The sequence below is a fragment of the Peromyscus californicus genome, unplaced genomic scaffold (assembly GCF_007827085.1).
Source record: "Peromyscus californicus insignis strain IS unplaced genomic scaffold, ASM782708v3 Scaffold_7__1_contigs__length_154581171, whole genome shotgun sequence".
NCBI lineage: Eukaryota > Metazoa > Chordata > Mammalia > Rodentia > Cricetidae > Peromyscus > Peromyscus californicus.
The window spans coordinates 93,643,472-93,664,805 of NW_026294595.1; the positions used below are offsets into that span (position 1 = coordinate 93,643,472).

The 21,334-nt window shown below is 49.1% G+C and overlaps 1 protein-coding gene across 3 annotated transcripts in view; it reads right to left on the reverse strand.

Annotated features, from left to right (window-relative positions):
- Positions 1-17,004: 17,004 nt before the first annotated feature.
- Ino80 (INO80 complex ATPase subunit) overlaps positions 17,005-21,334 on the reverse strand; it is a 108,044-nt gene continuing 103,714 nt past the window's right edge. For all 3 annotated transcript variants that reach the window (XM_052726717.1, XM_052726716.1, XM_052726718.1), the window contains 2 exons: positions 20,979-21,194; positions 17,005-18,469 (listed from right to left, as the gene is read on the reverse strand). In XM_052726717.1, the coding sequence (XP_052582677.1) occupies positions 18,252-18,469; positions 20,979-21,194 (434 nt within the window). In that variant the 3' untranslated portion in view covers positions 17,005-18,251. The remainder of the gene's footprint in view (positions 18,470-20,978; positions 21,195-21,334) is intronic.

Sequence of the window (21,334 nt, forward strand, 5' to 3'; positions counted from 1 at the left end):
CAGACAGTGCTCTTAACTGCTGAGCCACCTCTCCAGCCCCTTGTATTCTTGTTGAGGCCATTTTAAGTTTAACTAGAATTTGATCTCCTGGATGGAGAATCCCACAGAAATTTACCAAAACTCTCTTCTAGGAACCAAAGGTCGGGATGTCTGAGCTGACTTGGAGCCCGAGGTCAAGATGCCCCTGCTAATTCAGCTTAGCTTCTGTTAAACTGCCTGCGTATGCAAACCCCCACAGCTGTGAGAGATCATGACGTGGTTTTTGCTCAGCACCTGGAGGAGCTACACTATACTTGGTACCTGAGTGTAGTCCCAGCTGGCTGGAGTAAAGAGTTTCAGTTGACTCTAAACTGAGTGGTCGTCTCTGGTGGGGCTCCACGTACAGCCAGCCCTTCCTAAGTGGCCCCATTTTTACCTCTGCCTCCCTCTTTTCCCTCTCCCCTGGACAGGAACTGCACTGCATACCGCTGGCTCTTCCTGTCTGCTCCTCGGCCTGGCACTTTGGGCTTTATTCTTGGCTTTGTTTTGACTGCTGCTTGCTTGGGGCTGTCTCTGGAGACTACTGCTGTTATGATACAGGACTCGGGAGGCAAGGGGAGGGCCGGAATGCCAACAGTTGCTCTGCTGCTTCAGACCTGGCTGCCCCCCTGCCCCCAGCACGAGCCAGGGCACAGATCTCTAGCCCTACACAGTAAAAAAAAAAATGCAGCATGTCTGCACCATCTCTGAATCTGCCCTGCCCCTATAGCTGCATGTTCACCCCATTACCCCAGACTGCTGCTGAGACCTTTGAACTCATCTCCCTTCACAGCTCTTGTATGAAGTGAGGACGTGACCGCTCCAAGGTATGGTTGCGGGAAAGGTTTTCTTGTCGATATGAGGGAAAATAAAGCCAGGGGCATGTGGAAAAATCCAGAGCAGAGAGAGGAAGGAGTAGATTAAGCATGGCCAGCAGACTGGACCTGGCCATGAGAGGAGAGGGGGCGGGGGGGAAAAGCAAGAGAAGGGCAAGAGAGAGGAAGAAAAGAAGAGCCAAGAGAGTGTGTGTCCGCAATGGCAGGGTTATGTATAGGAACGGAAAGCTGGGGGAAGGGAAGCCCGTGAGCTGGAGAAGTTTACGGTAGGGGTGGGGTGAGGTGAGAAGAGGCACAGGTACTAAGTGAGCCTGGAGGCCAGCATGTATGCTAAGAGGCACCCTAGACAGCCATTTGTCCCGAGTTTCTCTTGGACCTGACAGCTCCGAGGTTGGTGGATTTATTTTCTGCATTATTCTACCTGCAAATCCACCTACTCACACTGTCAGCCTTTAAGTCCCTGGAACCTGGTCCTGCTGTGGCCTCAGCCTCTTTTGGCCCACTGCATGCTCCCCATTCCATAATCCAAGTTTCCTGATGTCACCTCCCGCTACCTCTGACCATCCAGTTTCTCCCAGCCCAGATGCCCTCTGATCACCCTTCACCCACTTCTGTCCCTTCAGGCCCCAGCCTGGTGTCCCACTGCTGCTGTGCCAGGCTGGCTGGTGCCCTCCCCTGTGATCCTTCTAACCTCTGTCTACTTCTGTCTCGTGCCCAGCCATTGGTGTTAACATGATCTGCTTAGGCCCGTCCGCACTAAACGGACACTCCTGGGAGCAGGGGCTGTGCACCCTCACTTGAGGCACAGTACTGAATCATACAGAGGACATGTGGGCAATGACCTGTCTGGATGCAGTCATTTGTCACCTTGGAGGGAAGGAGCCCATGGAAGTCTCACCCAGAAGCAAGGGCTCTGAGCCGCCTCTCCAGGGTCATATTTATTGTGAATGTCATGCCAAGGTCCAGGAATGTGGGCTGGAAGACCCAGCGAGGGCAGACCAGCCAGGCATGGGCAGTGCCTGATTCTCTCCTTCAGTCTGTGTGAGACCATGGCCTTGAGTATTCCCTAGGAGAAGAGGACCGCATCTTACTGTCAGGTCCAGAGGGTGCCCCGTTTCCCCTGAAAATGTCGGGCTCACTGACTAGGTCCAAAATTGGTTCAATTCAAGCTGGACTATGGAAGGATTTCTGGCAGTTAGCTAAAAGCCAACACTCCTCAAGAACTTGTGAAACAGCTCCTGTCAGCCCAAAGGAGTCCTTTCCCCTTACCTCTGGCAGATGGGACATGTGGCTCTCCATTGACATATACCAGTGTTCGCAAATCAGCTTCAGGCTCCCTCAATGCCTACTCATACCTACTTGTTATATATATCTCAACGGCCATCTGACCTCCCGGCCCTTCACATCCCCTATTTCCCCTTCACTCTGCTAGCCCCCAGGTTGTCCTAGACCCCCCATTTATAATGGCAAGTCCCCCCCACCCCACCCCCACCCCACTAGTCTCCATTATTCTCTTTTTTATTTTCTGCTGTTGTTTCCCTAGCCCTGGTCATGTCCAACCTACTTCTTTTTCTCTCTGCTCTGGACTCTTCCAGGTACCTCTGGATGTTCTCTCTCTTATCCACACTAAAATCCTTCCCCCTAATCATGGAGAGGCCGTTTTGGTGGCTCCTTTATTGTGCGCCCCCCTCCACCCCCACCCCCATACACGCTTACTAGTCCCAAGAGTTGGAGTGCTGAGCTGGAGCAGTATCCGTGACTGAGTATGTCTCCCAGCATGCCCAGAGCAGGTCTTTTGTCCTGTAGTCATTTATAGTTCTTTAACTCTCCCTTTGACTGTGGCAGCAAGCTGCCCCTCCCCCAAGCCTTATGGTCCCCCCTCCCCCAGTCCTGTGTAGCCTGCTGGTGTTGGGGGAGCAGAGGACTTGGGTCAGTACCGTAAGTGGCTCTGACTTTTCCATCGCAGAGCCTATGGCCAGCACCAGTCTTGTCTCCAGCCTGGAGAGGACAGGAGAGGGAGCAGGGCACTGGCTAGGAGGGACACTGAGTCAGGGTGGAGCGAGCTGGGGCTGAGCTGGTATGGAATACTATGCTATTCGTTTCTGGCCCAGGGGGTCCCAAAGGAGCGGAGACCCAGGCCACTCAGAGTCCAGGAGGCATGAAGGAACCCGAGTGGGTGCTGGGGCTCTTTCCATGTGGGATCTTGTACCTCTGTTCTCTCATCCTGAACGTCTCTTCCTTGCCAGTGTGGGTCTGGGTGCTTGTCACTTAGACGTCACCTCCCTTGGGAAGCTGTCCTTGAATCCAACTCCCCACAACCACCAAGGGCTGGTTCTGGTCCTGACACGTGTCCCGTTTCTTCGTACACACCCTGTCTTGTTGGTTCCTATTTATTTGGTACTGTTGATGAAATGTAGGACCTGGAGACTGCCGGGCCAAAATTCTACCACTGAGCTATGCCTGAGCGCCTGTCTCCTTCCTGTTCTTGTCTCCTCAGCAGACTGTGAACCCTTGATAGTGGAGACTACATCTGTCTTGAAATGTCCCGGAGGAGCCTGCACATAGTAGGAGTTCATGTCTTATCCTATTGGTGAATGAAAGGCCACTTCCCCAGCAAGAGGCAATCACTGTTTAGAGTAGGGTGGGGCATCTAGGCTGCCACTCAGAAGAGGGACTACGTAGCAGAGGTAAGCTGGGTAGGGTTTCGAGGAGGAGAAGAGGCATATTTACCTAGGAGACACACCCTGGATCCTGGACCCGGGCACTAGACTACTGTTCGAATGCAGAGCAAGGATATATGGGCTGAGAGTCTAGAGGTTCCTGTTTGAAGTTATGGTTTGGGGTTTGGTTGGTTGGTTGGTTTGGTTTTTCGAGACAGGGTTTCTCTGTGTAGCCCTGACTGTCCTGGAACTCGCTCTGTAGACCAGGATGGCCTCAAACTCAGAGATCTGCCTGCCTCTGCCTCCTGAGTATTGGGGTTAAAGGTGTGCACCATCACCACCCAGATAAGCTGTATGTCTTGGACAAGGCACCTTTACTCCCTGGGCATCTCAAATGTAAACTGAACCTCTGGACTGAACCTAGTCCCTTTAAAATCTCAATGGCATCTTCCTCCACAACCCCAGGAAAGACAAGGGCTCTAACTGGACGCAGTGGACTATTGCTTTAGTTCTTGCTATTAAGGAGGCTGAGGTAATGTGTGAGGCAGCCTGGACAACATAGAGAGACCCCTGTCTCAATAGAATGAGGGGGGAGAGGGAAGAGGAAAGTCAGAAGTGGGGAGCATGGTGCATGGTGATATTTTATCTGTACTGAAATGTGATTTTATTTGTATGTTAATAAATAAAGTTGTCTGGGGGTCAGAGCTAATAGCAAGCCATAGCAGAAGCCAGGTGGTGGTGGTGCACACCTTTAATCCCGATCACATGACAGGCAGATCTCTGTGTGTTCAAGGATACAGCCAGCATGGAGACACATGCCTTTAATCTCAATACCAACCATAGAAGACCTGGAGGTCTGTATAGACAGGCAGTGACGAGCAGGTCATGTGGTTGGGTTTACAACCAATGAGAAGGCAGAACAGAAAGTCAATAAAAAGACAGATACACAGGAAGTAGGCCTCTTTCTGAGGGGAAGGACAGCAGTGGCAGAAAGGGTAAGAAGGCGGTTTTAAGTCTCAGCTCTTACTACTGCTCTGACCTCTTGGGCTTTTAACTCTGCATTTGGCTCTGTGTTTCTTATTTAATAATAAGACTGTTACATCTACAATCGTGGCTCATGCATGTGATTCCTGTGCTTAAGAAGCTAAGGACAGAGGATAATGAGTTTGAGTCCAGCCTGGGCTACAGAGTTGAAACTCTGTTTTCCAACCAACTAATAAACTCCCATAAGAAAATGATCAGGTTATAAATGTTTGTTTAAAAAGGGGAAGTGCAAATGTGAACTTAATAAGAAGTTGTAGATTCTCAACACTGTGCACAAACTCCTTTGTTACAAATAAATATTTATGCTTCTAAAAAAAAAAAAAAGAAAGAAAATGATCTGGACTCCATATTTACCAGCTGTAGGTCTTGGCTGGGTGCATTGATGTTATTCTAACAGCCAGGAGGCAGAGGCAGGAGGATTGCCACAAATTCAAGGCTGGTCTGGGCTACTAGCAAGTTCTAGATCAGCCAGGCTTCTTATGACACAATGTTTCAAGGAAGCAAACAAACAAAAGGAAAAGACAAAAACAAAACAAAAACCCAAACCAGCTTTCAGTCCTCGGCCAGGTTATTCTGGGCTGTAATGGCCTCATCAACAAAATAAGATTGCAGTCACGGCTGCTTCAGGTGCCTGGAATGAACCCCGTTAGGGGAACACAGTCCCTAACTTAAACTGCTGTATGGATGCTGAGTACCTTCATGCCAGTGAGCTCTGTGATTCATCTCACCAGAGTGACACTCCATGAAGGCAAGAGCTGGTGTTTTCTTCGTTTATCACTGCATCCTTGGTGTCTAGTTCAGAGCCTGGCTTATCTCAGGCTCTCAAAGGCTGTGCTGAAGAACGGAACACATGGCTTGGTGAATAAATGAATTGACTCACTCAGCAGGGCAGCTAGCTTTGACTTGGGCGATGCAGAGTGGGAGGGGGCAGGGAGCAGGGCTGGAGTGCTCTCTGGGCTTCCCAGGCCCTGGCCTTCCGCCTCTCCTCACTGCCAAGCCTAGGCGAAGGGAGGGCTGGCTGCAACCCGAGGCTTCTGGCTAGTTTATCAACAACACAGTTGTGGGTCACCACACAGTCAGCAGCATCTGATGCAGCTAAATATATCTTCTCGGACCACACAGCCAGCTCCTAAAGGCCACACGGACCAGGGACCACACGGCTCATTCTTCTGGGTTGGGCCCTGGGCTTTGTCCTGACCCCAGAACCCTGTTGTCCCCAGGGAGCAAATAGCCAATCCAGGTCCCATCTAAACTGGAGTGGCTGGCTGAGTCCATGTGGATAGTTTCCTCTTGGACAGAGTCAGAATTTGAAAGGGCAGGAACTCTGTCCTGCTGTGGGAGAGCAGAATGGTTCATCTCCCTTTGCCCCGGGTTTGTTTATGAAGAGTATTCATTAATTTTGAGAGGACATCTTACTTTTAAAAACTATTTATTTTTATTTTATGTGCGTGAGTGGATTATTTAAAGATCTATTTATTATTACTTTTATTTTGTGTGTGGTGTTCTGCCTGCTATCTGTGTATCATGTGTGTGCAGTGTCTGTGGAGGCCAGAAGAAAGTATCAGGTCCCAGGCAGTTGTGGGCCACCATGTGGGTGCTGGGAATTGAACTCAGGTCCTCTGTAAGAACAACCAGTGCTCTTAATCTCTGAACCACCTCTCTGGCCCTGTTATTTTATTTTTGAGGCAGGGTCTCATGTAACTCAGCTTGGTCTTGATTTTACTATGGAGCCTCGGGTGACCCTAAAGTTCTGATCCTCCTGCCTCTACTCCCAAAGTACTGGAATTATAGGTTGTTGCACACCATACCTAGTTTTGTTTTGTTTTGTTTTGAGAGAGGCTTTCTCTGTGTAGCTTTGGCACCTTTCCTGGAACTCACTCTGTAGCCCACACAGGCCTCAAACTCACAGAGATCCACCTGCCTCTGCCTCCCAAATGCTGGGATTAAAGGCGTGCGCCACCACTGCCCGGCTCATACCTAGTTTTATGTGGTGCTAGGGATGAACTCCAGGGCTTCAAGCATGCTAGGCAAGACCTTTACCAGCTGAATCACATCCCTTGGCTAAGGTTATTACTATATACTATTAAGTAGAGGTTAAGAGCACTCACTGGCCGCTCTTCCAGAGCACTGTAGCTTGGCTCCCAGCACCCATGTGGTAACTCACAACTGTCAGTAACTCTAGTTCCAGGGGATCTGGCGCCCTCTTTTAGCCTATGAAGGCACCAGGCAAATGTGATACATTTCAGTACATTCAGGTAAAACACCCAAACACATAAAATTGTAAGAAAAAAGATCCTTTCTTTTTTTAAAGGTGTGTGTGTGCGTGTGCGTGTGCGTGTGCGTGCAGAAAAGCCAGGCAGCACACTTCCGCAACCCTAGCAGTTGGAAGGTGAAGGCTGTTAGCCACACCCATGTCATTTTGTAAAGCGCCTCTATTTTGATTGTTCCTAAAACTAAATGTCTTAGTTAGGGTTTCTACTGCTGTGAAGAGACACCATGACCACGGCAACTGTTATAAAGGAAAACACTTAATTGAGGTTGGCTTACAGTTTCAGAGGTTTATTCCTGTGGTGGTTTGAAAGAAAATGGCCCTCAAAGGGAGTGGCACTATTAGGAGGTGTGGCCTTGTTGGAAGAAGTGTGTCACTGTAGGAGCAGGCTTTGAGGTCTCCTGCCCAGTGTCTCAGTTTACTTCCTGTTGCCTTAGTTCAAGATGTAGGACTCTCAGCTCCTTCTCCAGCACCATGTTACACCATGATAATAATGGATTAAACTTCTGAACTATAAGCCACTCCAATTAAATGTTTTCCTTTATAAGGGTTGCATGGTCATGGTGTCTCTTCATAGCAATAGAAAGCCTGACTAAGACAAGTCCATTATCTTCATGGCAAGAAGCATGCTGGCATGCAGACACGATGCTGGAGAAAGAGCTGAGAGTTCTACACCTGGATCTGCAGGCAGCAGAAGGAGACTCTTACACGAGGCGTGGCTTGAGCATATGAGACCTCAAAGCTCCACATTGACACACTTCCTCCAACAAGGCCACACCTCATAATCGTGCCACTCCCTATGGGCCAGGCATTCAAACACAGGTGTAGGTAGAGTTTTCCTGCCTGGCCCACAGTCAGGGCAAATCTCTCTCACCTGCCAGTCCCACAGCCGTCAGACCCGACCAAGTAAACACAGAGACTTGTATTGGTTTCAAACTGTATGGCCATGGCAGGCTTCTTGCTAACTGTTCTTTCAGCTTAAATTAATCCATTTTTATAAATCTATACCTTGCCACATGGCTCGTGGCTTACCGGCATCTTCACATGCTGTTTCTCATCTTGGCGGCTGGCAGTGTCTCTCTGACTCAGCCTTCCACTTCCCAGCTTTATTCTCCTCCTTGTCCCGCCTACACTTCCTGCCTAGCCAATGGCCAATCAGTGTTTTAATTATTGACTAATCAGCAACACATTTGACATACAGAACATCCCACAGCACACAGGTGTCTATGGGCCATTCCTATTCAAACCACCACATTCCACTTGCTGGCCCCCATAGTTTTATGGTCATAACATAAGGCAGAAATGCATTCAGTCCAACTTCAAAGTCTCATAGTCTATCAGTCTCAAACTTATTTAAAAGTCTGAAGTTCAAAGTCTCTTCTGAGATTCATGCAATCTCTTAACTGTAATCTCCTATAAAATCAAAATAAAAAAGCAGATCATATACTTCAACATATAATGATAATGGCACAATTGGAATTACTGTTGTAAAAGGGATGAAAGGGAATGTAGTGAGGAAATACTGGACCAAAGCAAGACTGAAAACCAGCTGGGCAAACTCTGCACGCTGCATCTCCGTGTCTGATGTCAAGATGCTCTTCAGATCTCCAGCTCCTTCCCTTGGGCTGGTTCCACTCCCCGTTAGCAGCTTTTCTCAGCAGGTATCCCACAACTCTGGCATCTCCAACATTTTTTGAGGTCTCCAAGGCAATCAAGGCTTCACCTTCACAGCTTCATACAGTAGCCTCTTTGGACCTCCATGCAGGGACACCCCGACACACGCCTGGCCTCAGAAGCTTTCCTTAGTCACAGAGTTAGATTCCATGGCCCCTTTCTTCTATCCTTAACTCTGAAGCCAGAACCATGTGGCTGAAGTGCCAAGTCCCGCTGCTTGCTAGGGTTGGAATATGGCCCCCTTGTTCAATTACATCTTCACCAGCTTTCTGTTTTCAATGGTTTCCTTCACTGCCTAAGCTTGACTGTCCTGGAACTTGCTCTGCTTCAAACTCAGAGATCTGCTTGCCTCTGTCTCCTGAGTACTGGGATTAAAGGCATGTACCAACATGTCTGGACCTAAGCTATTCTTTAATTCCTTTTCACAAGTTGGAAACCTAGCTGGGTGGGGCCTGGCCCTGAGGCTACCACTACCTCTATTCTGTTTAATATCATGCTTTTCTTTAATTTATCTCCTTGAACATGGGATTTAGCTCCATTCCACTTCCTGATGTCCCTTTTCTCCTCAAATTGCACGTTTTGTATTTTTCCTTTTTCAACTATCTGCATAAGAATGACTATTAATAACCATACAACATAGTCAATACTAGGCTCTTTTGAGATTTCTTTTGCCAATGGAGTTAATCCAAAACTCTTCAAATTTAACCTCAGGCAAACTTTTTTTTTTTTTTTTTGGTTTTTCGAGACAGGGTTTCTCTGTGTAGCTTTGCGCCTGTCCTGGAACTCACTTGGTAGCCCAGGCTGGCCTCGAACTCACAGAGATCCGCCTGGCTCTGCCTCCCGAGTGCTGGGATTAAAGGCGTGCGCCACCACCACCCGGCCCAGGCAAACTTTTTGGACAAGGGCAAAAGGCAGCCACATTCTTTGCCAAAACATCACAAGAACAGTCTCTAGGCCATACACTAACATTCCTCTCCTCTGAAACCTGTTGAGCCAGGCCCCCACAGTTCAATCACCCTCACACCACTGTCTCCCATGTTTCTACTAGTATGGCCCATTAAGTAGCACTTAAAGTATTCCACTGCTTTTCGAATCTAAAATCCCAAAGTCCACATTCCTCCAAACAAGAGCATGGTCAGGCCTCTCATAGCCATACCCCAGTCTGGAACAAACTTTTTGTTTTAGTTAGGGTTTCTATTGCTGTGAAGAGACACCACGCCTACAGCATTCTTATAAAGGAAAAACATTTAATGGGGGCTCACTTACAGTTTAGTGGGACATGGTGGTATGCAGGCAGACTTGTGCTGGAGGAGGAGCTGAAAGTGTTACATCTGGGTCAGCAGGCAGCAGAAGGAGACTGCCACATGAAGCCTCAAAGTCTGCCTTCCCAGTGACACACTTCCTCCAACAAGGCCACACCTCACAACAGTGCCACTCTCTGTGGACAAGGCATTCAAACACGAGTCTATGGGGCCCATCCCTGGTCAAACACTGCACTACAGTGGTTTGGTCTCCAGAACTGTGATGGTTTGTGTAGGACCTTGGCCTCCTCGCTCTACTTGAATCCAGTGACACTTGTCGCCTGGTCTTCTTTTACCCACTATGTACCTTATTTCCTCAGCTACCCCAACAGAGGTTAGTCATGGGCCAAAAAATGAAACAAAACATCAGTCCCCTCCCCTTCCCTGCCCTGAAATTACCCCTCCCTGCCTTGTAATGACCCCAGCCTGTAAGCTCCTACCTGGCGCTGCCTTCTTCTTCAGATGTCCATCCTGCGCAGGACCTCCGCCCAACAACCCTCTTCCTTCCGCTGCTGTTCCTCACCAAACTGGCCCCAACACTTCATCTCCCTGCCAAAGCCAAACCTTTACTGCCTCTCCCTTCAGACCTACCCACCTGTCCTTCAACTGCTCCTCTTAGCCAACCCCACTCCACTCTTCCTCTCATCACTGACCACCCCACACATGTCCACAACCCCTAAATGTTTGGAACCCCAACTCCCACTACTAAGAATTTCAGTGTCTTAGTCCTTTGACCTGACTTTGCATGATATTATTTATGTCACTCTGACCTCCACTTTTTCTCTTGGGGATAGGAGGTATGTGCCAACACTCTTCATGCCTAGGATGAGGATCATCGCCCAGTCTGTGCCGTGGCAGGTCTATGCATGGTCACAATGGGAATTACCAGTGCAGTTCAGATGACCTCCGACAACAAGGGTCTATGACTGCATGCCTCTGGCAGCAATGGGAGAAGCTGCCTTTTGTGGTCAATTACGAAAAAATCAAAGCGATTACTCACGGAGCTGATGAGGATCTGGCCTTCATTTTTCACTTGCTGATCTGAAACTGTGATTAAATAGGCTATCCCTTGACAGAGAAGGGTGGAGATATCAGTGCTGATTGTTAGAACACAGCCGTGAAGGATAGAGGTTGGCCACATGCTCCTCAGAGACCTTATAAAAACAGGTTTTAAGTCTTTAATAACAGAGAGGAGATCTTAAACCTTGAGTCTCAATGAGATCAGGCTAAATAGCAAATACCGGAGGCAAACACACCACGGTTCATTGCAGATAACTCAAAGGAGTGATGTCCTCCACACTTCAGTGCGGCCTATGAAGGGCCTGCTTTAAATGCAGCCAAATGGGACACAGGGCACGAGCCTCCCCATCTCATGGCCACGGCCTCAGCCCTGCCTCCTGTGTGGTGAATGAGGACACTGGAAATTAGGCTGTGCTCAGAGAGATGCCAGGTGCCGTCAAGAACGCGTCTGTTCTTGCCAGGTTCTAATCACTGGACTCAGGCTTGGTGAACTTGCTGGCACTAACAACTCCTGACAACGGGGGAGGCCCAGGAGTTGAAGCCCCCTGCCATTATTCTCACCAAACCCAGGGCGACACTGTAGTGGCTGGTAAAGATTTTTCTTTTTATTTTATTATTCCAGAAAATTTATGTATATGGTATTTTCTGCCTGCATGTATATCTGTGCAGTATGTGCATTCATGGTGCCTTTGGAGACCAGAAGAGGGAGTCAGATCCCCTGGAACTGGAGTTACAGATGATTGTGAGCTGCTCTGTGGGTGCTGGGAACTGAAAACAGGGCCTATGGAAGGGCAGTCAGTGCTCTTAGACACTGAGCCGACTGTCTAGGCCCAAACTATTCCTTTGCTGACCCACATGTGAGTGAATTACTTATTCAGTTTTGCCTGCATTTGCTGGACCCTGCTCTGATCTAGGTAGAAGGCATTCCCACCTCACCTACCCAGGATGCTCCATTGTTGTTTGGCCCAGACATTTTGGACAGCCCCTTCCCATTTTTCCTGGTCATTCACTGGTGTTCTTTTGTGAGATGGAACATTTTGGAAGAATTCCATGCCTCTATTATCTTCTATCATAAAGGAAGAAACTTTTTTTTTTGTTGTTTTTTTGTTTTTTTCGAGACAGGGTTTCTCTGTGTAGTTTTGGTGCCTGTCCTGGATCTTGCTCTGTAGACCAGGCTGACCTCGAACTCAGATCTGCCTGCCTCTGCCCCCCGAGTGTTGTGATTAAAGGCATGTGCCACCACTGCCCGGCATAACTTCTTATTCACCTCATCCTTTCCCATGGAGATCTTATATTTTCCGTTAGTTGTTAATCCTTGTCCATTGCTTAATTCTTTAAATTTGTAATTTTTTTGGTTTTTCGAGACAGCAGTTCACTGTGTAGACCTGACTGTCCTGGAACTCACTCTGTAGTCCAGACTGGCCTTGAACTCACAGAGATCTGCCTGCCTCTGCCTCCCAAGTGCTGAGTTTAAAGGCAAGCACCATCACTGCCCCACATTATTTTTATTTTGAAATTAAAACATAATTCCATCATGTTCTCCCTTCTCCTTTCTCCAGTCCCCCATGTTCTCTTCCTTGCTCCTCTGGGGATCATGGCCTTTTTTTTGTTGTTGTTATTGTTACACATATAAATACATACATGTGACCTACTCAGTCAATTGTGTGACTTGTATGTATATGATCCTCAACCATTGTTAACCTTTGATTGTGGGATACCTTCTCCCTAACTCTACCATACCCCTAAAGTACAAGACTCCACCACTTTTGTGTGTCTGGACCGATACTCCCTTGCCCACCTCCTCCTCCTCCCAGCCTTAAGGGACTTGAACCTATCATTTTTAGATTCCAAGGCTCTATTAACTTTCAACTACTAGCAAAGACCCACTAGCTCTCCCCACAATACGCTAATGTTAGCAGTTCCAAAGTCTAAAGGCTTTCACCCTAGTCCGAGATCTATGCCTGAACAACCAAACTGTTGTTCCTATTCACCTGGGGGGTCCCCAACACCCTTTTATCCCATGGTTTTTCTTCCACCCCTCACTCGTCAGTCCTAGATCTCAAGATTTTTTTTTTTTTTTTTTTTTGGTTTTTTCGAGACAGGGTTTCTCTGTGTAGCTTTGCGCCTTTCCTGGAACTCACTTGGTAGCCCAGGCTGGCCTCGAACTCACAAAGATCCGCCTGGCTCTGCCTCCCGAGTGCTGGGATTAAAGGCGTGCGCCACCAACGCCCGGCAAGATTTTTTTTTCCCATTCCCCTTGTCCCTTCTGGTCAAGACCTTGTCATACCTACCCGGACACCTTTGCCTAACAGCAGCCCCAGGCTCTTTCACACACTTGAAATTCTCCAGACTGTTCACCCGGAACCTGCTGCCTCTTCTGCTGTCTCGTCCTTCAGACCCTTGTGTCTTTCAGCAGCCCCCACCCAAAGGCTCTCCAGCTAAAAGAAAGGGGAGCCGCCCACAGACTCCTGGGATGTTCCCAATAACCGTTTTCATTGCCTTTCTACAATGGGAAATGGCCTCCTTTCCACCCTACACAATGCATTCCATGTGGGACATCGACCTCTGCCTACCTAAGCCTTCTCTCTGCTTGTCACAGACACCACGACATCACCTCCGGTTGTACTGTCTACTCCTGAGTCTTCTAGCAAGACTGCCTCCTTCCAACCCGCCAAGACTAAGGACATACTCCAGGACAGACCTGGCAGGTGGATCTTCCCCACATGTCACCCTCTGGGAGACTCAGTTGTGTCTTCACATTGGTGGCCATTGCTCAGGCTGCAAAGAAGCCCTTCCCATTCAGAGAGAGGGCACAAGGTCATTACCGTCCTGTTTCAAATCCTTTTTCAGTCTGGCTGGCCTTCCTCTTTGCAACTGGTGATGGACCTGCTTTCCTCTCTAAGGTTAACCTGCCCTATTCCAGATTGTTTTGCCTGCTGTCTTCATTTTGACAAGTAAGAAATCCCTTAGCACAGTGTGGTAGCACAGGCTTATAATCCCTAGGTACTTGGGATGCTGAAGCAGGACCGGGAGTTTGGAGGTGGCCTAGGAAACTTAGGAAGACCATATCTCAAAACAAAAACCAAATCAAGCCAAACCATCACTGTGAACAACCCCCCAAATCTAGCAGTCAGATGCTCACTGTGGCAGCAGCCAGAAGCAGCACACCCAACTTGCCACTAGGGAGGGGAAGTGGAAGCAGGTGGGTGGTGTCAGCTTTGAAGACCAGAAGGCAGCTAAAACAAGGAAGAAATGAGCCAGAGGAAGGCCCAAGAGCTTGGTGCTAAGCAAGTTACCCAGCATCCTTAAGGCTCCTCAACCACCAGGAAGTGGGCCTCTACCATGTCCCCTTCTTCCTTCTCTTTCCTTTCACCTCTTGTGACTCTCAGTTCTGGGCACTGCCACTTGGGTTGTTGTCTCTAGAGCCTGATCCTGGGGCTGTTTGTCTGTCACATCCTTCTCCCAAGGGCTGAAATAGCACCAAGTTCCTACTGCTCAATCTTTCAAGACCTTTCCCAGGCAGACACCCTCCTTAGCACCCATCATTTCCTCATAGTAGGAAACGGCAGTCAGAGGCCCTGCTTTCTCTACCTGCCCTCTTCGAAGTGATGTCAATGAGCAACATAAAGATGTACAGATTGGGAAGCCAAGCCATACCTCACTGCAGGGCTGCGTCACCCTGGAGCTGGCTCAGAGAATCACGGGCGAGAAGCCACATTTCTCCATTTCTTCCTGAGGGAGAATCAGGAATCAGCCAAGAAAGCTGACCCTGAAGGAGTTTGGTGGTCACAGGTTTCATCATGGGAAGACAGGGGTGAGCCTGTAAATGACAGCAATCTGACAGGTTGCATTTGGGGAGAGGTCGTAGATACTCGGTAATTCATGGCATAGGTGGAACCCACAGAGGGCTGTAATGGAAGAAACTGTTTAACAACAAAGCCAGGTGTGGTGGACGCATGGCAACATTTGGGGTCTTGTTGGAAATTCAGATTTAGACCACTTGCCTGAAGCAGAACCTATATTTTAAGATCTCACAGTAGGCTGGCATGGTGGTGCACTTGGAAGCTGGAGACAGGAAGACCAGGAGTTCAAGGCCAGCCTTCTCTATCTAGTGAGTTTGAGGTGGGCCTGAGGTAACTAAGGTCCTATTTCAAAAAACCAACACCAAAACCAGAAATTAAAAAAAAAAAAGAGATCCCCCAAATGATTCATAGTGTAAAGAACTATCTCCTGAAAGGATGACTCAGTTTCAATCACTTTTTTTACTTAATAGCTGAACTCTTGGGCAGAATCCTTCCCTGGCATTAGAAGCAGAGTGGTTCTATGCAGCCTGAGGACAGGCTGATCTGAACATCTGTGAAACCCCCAGATCCTAAGACTCTTAAGTTTCTGAATGTACATTCATGGGAACCAACGAGATTGGCTTCTAAGGGCCAGACGGTGTGGCACATGGAGTACATGTGAGGCTCTGTGGATGGGACACCTGCAAACACCAAGGCTTCTATGCTCAGTCTGCATGGCTCACATGCCCAGCCCAACCTCCAAGGCACAAGCCAGTCCAGGAAGCTTCAATAAAGTCCCAGGCCTGTCAAAACAGGTACAGCACAGACCTTGTTTCCAAGGCTGTATATTCAGACCCATGATCTTTTTTTTTTGTTTGTTTGTTTTGTTTTTTTTCAAGACAGGGTTTCTCTGTGTAGTTTTGGTGCCTGTCCTGGGTCTGGTTCTGAAGACCAGGCTGGCCCCGAATTTACAGAGATCCGCCTGGCTCTGCCTCCTGAGTGCTGGGATTAAAAGCGTGCACCACTCCTGTCCGGCTTCAGACCCCATGATCTTAAAACCCATTTCCGTGGGCCTTCATGGCTGACTCGTGGTGAGACTGTCAACGGGAGTGCTTTACAGATCCAGATCATGCTTTTACCTTGGATTGGGCTCCTAGACTTGCTGAGGAATGCACCTTTTAGCCCATTTGGAACTCTCTCCAGCTAGTCTTTTGTTTGTTTTTTAAGGAAAAAAACTGCCCCTAGAAAGCTGGGAGGTTCTTCTACACAGAAAATAAACATGTTTTGAAAGTGGGTAGATGGGGTATGAGACACTTGTGTTCAAAGCCTTTTATCTGAAGATCCCAATCCTCTAACTTAGAAAAGAAGAGACAGGTACATGTGAGGATTAAAGCCATGAGCTAGCCTCAACATGGCATGTTAGGTCTGTCTTCGGGATCTGCATTGGTGAAGTAGGAATATTGTAGTGTTTTTGCAGTTCCAAGACTGATCCAAAATTCACATCAACATGTGAATGAAGCTGCCTAGGACCTCAGCTGTCAGGTCCCCAGAGAGGCAGCCATTGTGGATCTTGGCAAGACTAGGAGGCTTTGCTGAAATGAAAACTGGAAAGGCCAGAGTCTGACGGGTGAGCTGACTCACTAGGTCACACCAGCCACAGCAGGGACGGAGCAGGGAATGGTTAACTGGGAAACTCATGCCTGCCAGTGTGCTCTGTATGAGGCCTTGGTCACGTTTACCAGTAAGAAAAACAGGACCCAGGCTATCAGCAAGTGCTACTTGAAAATGAAGGTCCATCTTTAGGACTGGAACAACAGCTGTCCAGCATCCAGTCTGTCTGTCTCCATCAAGAGTATGGGTGGGCCAGGGCAAGGGAGGCATGAGTCCTGTTCGAAGGTGATGCAAGAACATGTCAATGCTGTAAGCTCAATCACAGAAACAGCAACTGCCAATCCAGGCAGGCAGCTAGTGCCCTTTTCTCAACTGACCAGCCAGCTGTCAAAAACATGGATGCCTGGAATCCCCAGGAACTCATTTCACTGTTTTCTCTCACGATTCTTACAAGTACCAAACTTTGGGACACTGTTAGTATTCAAATTACCACTATCTAACTCTGCCTGGTCCAGGCCAGGTCACACTGCCCACATCCAGGTCCTGAATCACAAGGAACCCACACCCCCAGGGCAGACACTGTATGCCAGGCACTTGGTCAAGCCTCCTTTGATGGGTGGAGGCAAAGCCCCGAGTTCAGTTAACACTGCCCCTGAGCAAACACCCACAGCCCTGTCCTTTTTGATCAGGGTAAAGGTTCTGCATTCTTCGGATCCTGTCAAACCTCTGAGGGCGCTACTTTGTATACTAGAAAGGCAGCTGCAAAGACCACAGACACTTTAATTTACATAAAATTATCTCACTCCATTTTATTTAAGATTTTTTTATCCAGTTAGTAAAAGAAAGATGTGTCTCTCTTTATACATATGTACAAGTTCAGCTATAAAAATAGACAGCACATTCAAAGAGAAAAGGCTTGGCATTTTCTGATCCCCTCTAAAGAGCATCTGTACACAGGAGTCAGGGTTTGGGTAGGGAATCCTTATGATTTAAATTAAATGATTTCCCTACACCTACCTCAAAAAAAAAATTAAAAAAATCAATCTATCTAAACTCAATTCCGCGATTTTCAGGTGTGCAAATTAGAGGCTGGCCCTCCCAGAAGCACCTGCTCCACCAGGGACATCAGGTGGAAAGCCCTTCCAGCCGCCCCTTTCCCCTCTCAGAGGGCAGCAAGCTCAGGGAGCGGGGCTGGGGCTGGGAGGGTGGTGCTGAGCTTGTCCCCCCCATTCTGCTGCCCCTCTCAGTGCAATACAGACAGTGCATACAGCCAAGCAGGGCTGACGGGCAAGGCCGGGGAGACTGTGCATTCAGGACGGACAAGGGGCATCTGCAAGATGGGGAGGATGTCCTGCTGAGGTGGCTCCTGGTCTCTTTACTGGCTTCTGAGAAGTCCCTTGAGTGGGGGCTGCTGCTACTGCTGCTGGTGGGACCCAAAGCTTCCCTGGTGTGAACATGCCGGACAGTGGAGGAAGCTGGGACTGCCCGTGGGTCTGCTTCCTCCAGCCTGTCACCCTTGGAGCCACCGTCTTCCCTGGCCTCCCCTGCACATTTCAGTGAGGACACTGTGGCAGATGGGGTTTAGAGACTCAGGAGTGCCCAGACTGCGGACACCAGGGAACCATTTCCTTCCTTTCTAGCCCTGTAGGAAATCATAACCTTTAGAGAGGTCTCCACTATGGAAGGCTCTTCACAGCACCGGTGGAGCCTTCATGAAGGACATGGTCAGAGCTGGAGTGGGATGGGATGGAGACAGTGTGCCTGAGCATCTAAGGGGGTCGAGGTCAGGCCCTTCCCTGGAAAGAGGTTAAGATTCGGCTGCAGAGCTCATCTGGGATGGTGGGCCCGAACCCAGGACACTCCTGTGGAAGCAGGCGGTCAAAGTGCTCACACCAACCACCCGCCTGCCCTCCTCTGCCGCGGCTCGTCCTCCCCACTCTCCAAACAGGACGCAAGATGCCACACTGGGCAAGCCATCCAAAGACCACCTGTGGCCCCTGGTGTGGCCCGGGAAGGAAGCTCGAGGGCAGAGATGGTCACCGTCCTCCGGCAGGGTTGGTGCCTTTGCCCTGTTTCCGGATCAAGGAGTCTGAGGCTAGGCTGCTGGTCATATGAAGGCTCTTAGGAGTCCCAGGAATATTATTTCCTTTGTTCAAAGGGGAACTTAAGGGAGAAGAGGCGCTTGAAGGTCCAAAGTCTGCAAGGCCAGCAGGTCGGACAATGGATGTCTGCAGAGGACTGCTTGCGGAGATTCCTGTGGGGTTGGAGAAAATCACAATGACCCTTAGTGGCAGTTGCCTGTGAACTGCCTTGGCAGTCTGCAGTACTGTCTAAGTGTGGGCTGGAGGAAAGGGGTGGGAACCCTGCTCTGCTGCTCTTTGCCGACATCTTTGAGGTGTATTTGCCTGTCTGTAAGATGGCTGGGTTAAGAAATGGTGACACACTCAGCCCTACCTGCATTACCTCACCCAGAGAGGAAGATGCGCTCTTCAGACTCTGGAGAGGGCATGTGTCCAGTGTAGGAGGCCTGCTTACAGGATGAAAATTCTAACTCACTAGGCACTAATGTTTTGTTGTCTTCTTCTGGAAAGCACCTGAGTTTAGCGGCCTTTTGTTTGGTTTTGAGAAAGGGTTTCTGTGTAACAATCCTGGCTGTCCTGGAACTCAAGAGATCCACCTGTTCCTGCCACCCGAGGGCTGGAATTACAAGTGTGTGTCACCACCACCCGGCTGCTGCTTCCTTATTTCAGAGGCCTCTGCTCTTCAACAAGTCTGGCCAGGGAACACAAGGTGACCTAGCCTAGCTTGTGTCTATATCCAGTCAATTCCCTGGCACCAGCCAAGGCTACCTCTGTTCTCCAAGCTCTGTCATGTCAAGGACCTGGTTAACCTCTCATCTTAGGTGACTGCTCTCTGGACAACAATGAGACAAAGGTACCTCCTTCTCGTACCTCAACATTGTCTAGCATGTTTGTTCTGCTTGTTGACTTCTTTTCCTGGACTTGTCACACTTACTATGCAGCAGAGGATAACCTCAAACTCTCGATTCTCCCAAGTACTGGAACTGCAGGTGTGTACCACCATGCCTGGTTATGTTTCTCCTGTATTACTTGGTGGGCAGACAGATCTCTGTTCACTCTGTTCACAGTGGTACTACCGGTCACTTCTAGACCAGTCCTTCTCCGTCTTCATCCCCAGCTAACAGTGTCTGTTGATTGTTCTGGCCAGTCTATCTGCTTATCCTGTCTCTTCCCGCCTGCTTCTCTGACGTGTATCACACTGCCCCAGCCATGTTGAGCCCTGTCATACTGACAGGCTTTGATTACTGGAGACACTGCTCTTTCCAAGGATACAAAGGAGCTAGCAAAGGATTAAGAAACACCAGGGTAGGCTACTGTACTTATTTCCTTAATAAAGCAATAAATGAATCTGGAGGCTCCTGCAGTGGGAGAAAGGAGGTGAACCAACTTTTACTGAGCACTCACAATAGGCCAAGCACTTTTTATACAAGTATGCCTTCCCTTGCTCTAACAATCCAGAAGTCCAAGGTCACCATTGTCTATAGCATGAGAACAAGGCAAGCCTCTGATATATGCTACTCTAACAAGTTGACCCAAAACCCCTATGAGCTACGCTAGGCCCACATGAGATATCTGTTTACAGCAGGGTGTCACTATGAAGCCCTGGCTGCTCTAGAACCTGCCTCTGGGCGCTGAGACTATGGATGTGCACCACCGTATCTGGCTGAGGTCAGGCTTTGCACAGAGGTGGGGAGGCAGCTCAGTCAATTCCTCCTCACAGCACTTGGACGGCTTGCATTCTGACTCCAATCATACTTTCTATGTCTCCGTCATAGCAGCCACTTCTCTCCAGCTGTCAACAGTCCTTTCCCACACACCTGTGAAGCTCCTATCCATCAGGTCTCGTCATGTCCTCCAACCTTGACTTTCATTGCTACTCCTCGGCATGACTTGGCTGATATGCTCAGTGAACCTCAACATGCCACCGTGGTTGCCAACTCTTACGTTTGTCTGAATCCTTTCTCACTCACGTTCTCCTCCATTCTGAATGGTACCCACAATCCTTAGAGCAGGTCCATGGTTCCTCCCCCTTTTGACCTGTAACCACAAGGAAGCTGTTTCTTTTGGGGCTTGTTCCACTCAAGAGCAGGGTCTAGGAGCTCTATGGCTCTGCTCCTATGGGCACCAGGTGTTCACTGCCTGAGCCATGGCTCAGGTAGCTGGATGAATGTTAACTATCCTTGTTTGGATTACTAAAAAGAAAGTCTCGGAAAAACAAACCAACCAACCAACCTAGAATTAAAAAAGGGAAAGGCACCGGGCGGTGGTGGTGCACGCCTTTTATCCCAGCACTTGGGAGGCAGAGCCAGGCGGATCTTTGTGAGTTCGAGGCCAGCCTGGTCTACAGAGCGAGATCCAGGAAAGGCGCAAAGATACACAGAGAAAACCCTGTCTCAAAAACACACACACACACACACACACACACACACACACACACACACACACACACAAAAGGGGGAAAGGCAGGAAAACTGGATGTTTCAACTTACTCTGGCCATAGCTACTAGCCAAACACAGCACTTTCTCAAGCCAAGAGGAAAAGGGGCTAGTCAGAACTGCTCAGTTTGAAACCAGGCTCTGGGATTCTGGCCTGGAGTATCCTGCCCACTCTACCTTGTAGAATGCTAAACAGACTCTCAGACAGTCCTGGACCACAGTCTGCAGGCCCCCTGGCCTCCGCACCTTTAGACACGTTGTACCCGTATGCGGCATAGGCAGCTGCAGATGCCGCTGCAGCCCCTGCTTTGGCTCCTGCCATGGCAGCAGCACTGCCCGCTGTGGACTTCCGGCTTCGGCCTTTCCCTGCTCCTTTGGCTGTGCTTCCTGAACCCTTGGGGCGGCCTCGGCTTCGAGCTGAGTGACCACGTCCTGCAGCTGGCACTTCCTGAATGGAAATTCCTGTGGAAACAAATAGCCAAGAGGGAAAAAAAGAAATCTCTTAAAATGTTAACAAATATTCCCTTGCTGGGCGGTGGTGGCACACGCCTGTAAACCCAGCACTTGGGAAGCAGAGCCAGGCGGATCTCTGTGAGTTCGAG